Here is a 6,000-nt window from a genome sequence, read left to right on the forward strand (position 1 = left end):
CACAAACCGAGCAATAAGCAGCAACATTCTAAAAATATTTGAGTGAAGCAAAATGCAAGAGCACAGTGTCTGACTGAGAGCAATTTTAACCACATGAATTACAGAAGAGCCACGTTCAAGTCACCATTTAACCAGTGTGAATGTTTTATCTTACTGTATTATTAATCTGCTGTGAGAAAAGCACCAGATTTATACGTTTACTACTACTATATTTACTGCTGAACATAAGATGTGTTTTAGAGCTTGGAAATCACTGAGAAAAAAAAATAAATAAATTTGCTGACAGAATGCATTCTTACAAAGGGAAATTCCAAATGTTGGTGAATGTGATTCATATTGTTTCTTCATCCAAACTATTTGCTCCTGTATTTAATTGTGCCGATTCCAAATGTTGCACTGTTTTACATACTGTATGTTACATAAGTTGTTCTGGGGAAATGGAACACATGTTTAATGTTTGTGGTGTACCCGTGATGATAGACGGCCTTGAGAAGAAGTGATAAGATAAAAAAAAATATATGAAAAGTTAGAGGGTGAGGGCACACATTTGCCAGGCAGACAGACGGACAACAGGCATGAAGTTTTTCGTTCTTCTGACTCTGTTTGGATGGGCAGGTATGATAGACTTAAGCGAAACCTTAATGTCTCCATGGTGAGTGGGTCAAAAATGGTTTTAAATAATCAGGATTCGCTGTCTATTAGTCAATTCTTTGTGTTTTCTTTTTTCTGTGTTACTTTCTACAGTCGCCCTGGAAGCAGATGACAAGATTGTTGGAGGTCAAGAGTGTCGGAAAAACTCTGTGCCCTACCAAGTGTCTCTCTTCACTGGGTATAACTTCTGTGGTGGGATTCTTCTGTCAAATGAGTGGGTGCTCTCTGCTGCACACTGCAAGACAAAGTAAGAAAGGGGCATGGTCAAGAGGTTATGCAGGGTAAAAAGACTGTTCAGATGACGATGAGTCGGCTTACATTTACCTGGCATATAAGTGCAATACATAGATGGGAGGGGTAATTCTAGTACTTTGAGGTCATGCAAAGACTTTTGTCAATTTCAGCCATTTTTACCCAAATCTTTATGAAAAACGTCTGGGTTACGTAGGGTAAGAAATTGGCAAATATTTGAGCGTATCAAAAGTTGCTGTTTTCACTTGAAGCTGCTAAAATCTAATTTATTTTATTTAATTTATTGTAATTTTGTTTGTTTTTTCTTTCTCTTCTGCCCAGTTTACTCAGTTCATGTTCTAGTTATTGTTACCAGTATAATTATCACCATGGTTGTTATTGTTTGTATTGTTGATATTTTCTTGTGAGGGTCTTTGCCACCTTCTTCTTCCTTGTTCTCCCCCCTTCATCCCCACCCCTCCATGTCAGGTCCAGCATCGAAATGTGGCTCAACGAAACTCAAATTAAAGACAACAGAATATCAAGGGGAGCCTCACATACTTTATGAAGTTTCTCTCGGCAAAGCGAATTTGTTCAGCACCAAAAGGCAGCCAGACTACCATTCTGCTGTTATGATGCTGGACAAGACAAGTTAGGAAAAAAAATGAAGCTGCCAAAATCAACATTACCATAGAATCAGGTATATTGTTGACTGCAACTCCTGCAATTTTGGTGAAAAAAAACAAAACACAAAAAACTTAATCAGTCTAGGAATGGGGGATATTGGTATGAAGGGAAGTCTGGTTACAAAGGGTAAAGTGATTTTGGTTAAGTAGGGTAAATTTTCAAGTCCTCAAGTCTGGTAATCAAAATTATCTGTCAAGCACAAATGATTTAATGTTATTCCAATATCATGCTTGAAGTGAATAAGTATAAATAATGTTTAAAACCTATAATCATTAAGGTTGAGATATAAACCATTACTCTCTTGAGACAAAAATGTAGATGTGGATGTCAAATATAGTCTTTTAAAACAATGAAAATCAAGTGGCTCTCTCTTTTTTTTTTTTTGTAGACATCATTTAGAAACAGTAAAGTTGTTTTTAGGACTCCCAAACAGTTATGTATCAGCTACAAATGACAAAATAAATCTATCTTAAAGGTTTTTTTTTCACCCAACATGTTCATAGTCCCCTGACCGTGCCTAAAGATGAAACCTATGCTTTGCCAACCCTTTAACCGTGGCATGGAGGCGACTTCTGTTTGTGATGAGATGGAAACACCTACAGAGCTAACTGCTGTCCTTCAAGGTTAAATGACTGTAATCTTTCCAGGTCAGATGTAGAAGTACGACTGGGAGAGCATGACATCTGGGAACCTGATGGAACAGAACAGCACATTATGTCTGCCAAGTTTATTCGCCACCCCGACTACAACTCTCGAACACAGGACAGCGATATCATGCTGATCAAGCTGAGTCAGCCCGCTACTCTGAACAACTATGTGCGTCCTGCTGCCCTTCCAACAAAGTGTGCTGCTGATGGGACCATGTGCCAAGTATCTGGATGGGGGAGTCTTCGTCCTAGCGATGAAGGATGTAAGTCTTACTCAGTGAAAATGTTTGTCAGGCTGTCCTAAATACCATGACTGGGTGTTAAATCATTTAAAGTGATGATTTTCCCACTCTGTTTGTGATTTCAGCGAGATACCCTGCCAAACTTCAGTGTCTGGATGTTCCTCTCCTCAGTGATGACACGTGCTTTAATGCGTATCCTTTCCAAATCACTGAAAACATGATTTGTGCCGGCTATCTGGAGGGCGGGAAGGACTCTTGTCAGGTGATTTAAAGACAAAGTACACTGTAACAAATTTCCTGTAGAATTTACAGTAAATACCAGGCAAAAAAGTTGCCAATAAAGTGCTGTAAAATTGTTTGATAATTACTGTAAAAATAATTACAGTATATTACTGGATATTTTTTTACAGGTTTTTGCTGTATATAAATTACAGCACTCAGTTGTTGTTTTATATTAGAAACAACCTTTAATTGTATTTTACTTTTTTTTAGTTTTGACTGCTCCAGTTCGGCTGTAGCCATGCTAACAGCGCTAACAGAACCTGGACTATCGAAGGCAGTTCCAAACAGGGCTAATGCACACAGCTAGCATTAGCTTAAATTAACCAGTTTTTTGCTAGCTAACATTTGCAAAAACAGTGCATTTTGAGTCCCACACCCTTTATATTCCATATGAAACATGACTAAGATAAATAAAATAATGCGAAATACAGTCAACCACACCAATAAATAAACATTATTCTTACTAAAATGCTTGACTTTGACAGGTTTACATTACACACTGAGTTACAATAGACGTCTACATGATCAAATTATATTGCATGAAGTTACTACTTGAATCACATTTTAATTTTGTGGGCTAATAATGTCTTACTTCCACCTTATTGAGTGGATGGATGTTGGGTTCACTTCCCTGTGTCTGCCTTCATGTCCTCTTTCGTACCTTCTAATACGAACAATGTGTGATTGTAATTTGTATCATTTACAGTCAGGACCAAGTGAAAACACAACCATCCTGTAATTTTACAATGTGATACTGTGGACAAATGCTTGAAGTTACTGGAAATATTTTTGTTTTTACCCATAATGCATTGCAATACAGTTACACTTTGTAAATTGTTAGAACGAGAAGCTACTGTCATTTTTTACTGTAGAAATTACATAAATTTGTTACTGTAGCTTCATTGATTTTCAGATTTTCTGCTTTATATGAATGATGGAGCTCCTGTCCTTCATCCTCAGGGTGACTCTGGAGGTCCGCTGATGTGTGACGGACAGCTTCAGGGAGTCGTGTCATGGGGCCATGGCTGCGCTCTGAGGAAGAAACCTGGGGTTTACACAAAGGTCTGCAACTACGTCTCCTGGATCAAGAATACCATGGCATCTGGCTGATGAAAAACAGATATGAAAATAAAGTTCATATTAATTCATGCATGTGAGACAGTATACGGTGTGGTTTATACAGGGTTATGGCTGTGTCCCAAGAATGACTGTCTGTGTAAAATAAACGTAAGTATTTATTTATGATAGTTAACCTATTTAGTTGTTACTGTTTTTACAAGTATACCTTATATCTGAAGCAATTATAGGCAGCCCTAAGTTTAGTTATTTAGTCACAATGGCACAAATTCAGTGTTGGGCGTAACACATTACAAAAGTAATGTATTACAGTAAGTGATAACTTTTTGCTGTAATGCAGTAGTGTAAGGCATTACTAATCAATTTTCTGTAATATTTTACTCGGTACATGTTCAATAGCGCTTGAGTTATAACACACTTTTCACCCATACTTTAACTGCTCAAATGAAAAAAAAAAAAAAAAAAAAAAAAAAACAAAACAGAGAGATCACGAGATGGTAAGGAATCAAAATGTGGGGGATCTATGGGTTCTACTGTGCATGTGCCTTTTATGACGAGAGTCTGTATGTAACTCAAAAGTAACACAGGAGTCATGTAACGCATTACAATTCTGAGATAGTAATATTGTAAGGTAAGGGATTACAATAACACTTTACAATAAGGGTCCCTTAATTAACGTTAGTTAGTGCATTATTAAGCCTTAACTGTTTAATAATATATTAACAATCGTTATTATGTATTACTCAGCACTCAGTAACATATTAGTCAATGTATTAATAAGCAGTTAATTAATATTTACCATTCAAAGTTAGTTAATAAATTATTAAGTATTAATAAAAGTTAAATAATAAAATTAGTTATCATTATGTATGCACTACTCAGCATTAATTAACATGTTAGTTTATATATTAGTAAGCTGTTAATAATGTCTCTAGTAATCATTTGTTACTGGAATTACTTTTAAATAACAGTAATAAGTAATCTGTAATGTATTGCAGTTTGGAAGTAACTTACACAACACTGCACAAGTTACTCAGAATGTCAACTTGAGCAAAAGTAGCAACACAACCCATTACAAACCTTTAAACATCCATCTGTTCACTGGTGAGCCATTTTAGGGTTCGGCTTATATTTGATATTTAAAGGGTCAGGGTGATTTTCAACTCACTTTCAAATGGAACCTGATAACATGTGTGTTGGATGTGCAGTTCTTCAGTTTAACCCCAACAGAAAACAGTTGGTGTTATGAGGGGAAGTAACAGTGCTGGAGAACGTTATTGTTGCATCTGCTGGAGGTGGAGCTGGTTTGACCTATTTTATATCCAGTTTTATTAACAGGTGCACAAGAAAAACCTGAGGTCTCATCACATCATTAATGGAAGAAAACATTCTGATGCAAAATTCATTTTCTTTTTATTTCTTTAATCTCTAATTTTGTAGGAGCTGTTGAATTATTTGAAAATTTATAGAAATGAAACAAAATGGAGAAGTTTATACTGTTTAGCAGAGCTGTGCACTCACAGACATGACAAATGTGAACCTGACCACAAACAACAAACAGGTTCAAAACCATTGAATGCCTATTACATATTAACCCATAAAGAACCAGTACTACTTTTGTAGCAGTTTCCAAATGAAATTTTCTGTATTTTTAACCTTTCTTTAGGGATTTATTACCATTCACTGAAATATTATGCTTTGTATTTTGTATTTCTAAGTAAAAATGACCTATTTTCCTATATTTAATTAACTGATCATGTAGATTTTCATAAAAGTTCAAATTTAAATTTAAGAGTTATCATATCAGAAACAGAGAAAACTGAAGAAAAAGTTATTTTTTTTCAGCAAAATATATCATTAACTGAACATACACCAAGTGTCTACAACCTCTGTCATCTGTCGAACTCCATGGGTTTTTCTGGTGAATCAATCTTGTAGAAGATGACGGTGTTTCCACATTCACTACAGAGCCTCTGAACGTCCAAATGGGTCATATCTGATGACCATGAAAAGATGACAACCTGCATTTTACACCAATTATTTACATGGATTGATAGAATTAGTGGATCAACAGGTATTATACATTTTAGATCAGTACATGATTTTGGTTGCCAGTGGCTGTTTGGGTCTTTATAGATTAAGCTGAGAAGCAACAAGTCACTAAAGTTGTTGTACAAATGTAG

At 35.8% G+C, this 6,000-nt stretch overlaps 1 protein-coding gene across 1 annotated transcript; it reads left to right on the forward strand.

Moving 5' to 3' along the window:
* The first annotated feature begins 476 nt into the window (after positions 1-476).
* On the forward strand, positions 477-3,850 carry LOC115436399 (trypsin-3-like). The gene is made up of 5 exons (XM_030159262.1): positions 477-615; positions 745-898; positions 2,217-2,479; positions 2,584-2,720; positions 3,701-3,850. The coding sequence occupies exons 1-5, from the start codon at positions 576-578 to the stop codon at positions 3,848-3,850; spliced, it is 744 nt and encodes a 247-aa protein (XP_030015122.1). The 5' UTR covers positions 477-575.
* The last annotated feature ends 2,150 nt before the right edge of the window (positions 3,851-6,000 follow it).

This window comes from Sphaeramia orbicularis, chromosome 16, assembly GCF_902148855.1.
Source record: "Sphaeramia orbicularis chromosome 16, fSphaOr1.1, whole genome shotgun sequence".
In the NCBI taxonomy this organism is placed as follows: Eukaryota; Metazoa; Chordata; class Actinopteri; order Kurtiformes; family Apogonidae; genus Sphaeramia; species Sphaeramia orbicularis.

Coding starts and splice junctions, on each gene's coding strand:
- LOC115436399 (XM_030159262.1), top strand. CDS start 576: ATGAAGTTTTTCGTTCTTCTGACTCTGTTTGGATGGGCAG. Junction 2,480..2,583: donor TCGTCCTAGCGATGAAGGAT/GTAAGTCTTACT, acceptor TTGTGATTTCAG/CGAGATACCCTGCCAAACTT. Junction 2,721..3,700: donor GCGGGAAGGACTCTTGTCAG/GTGATTTAAAGA, acceptor CTTCATCCTCAG/GGTGACTCTGGAGGTCCGCT.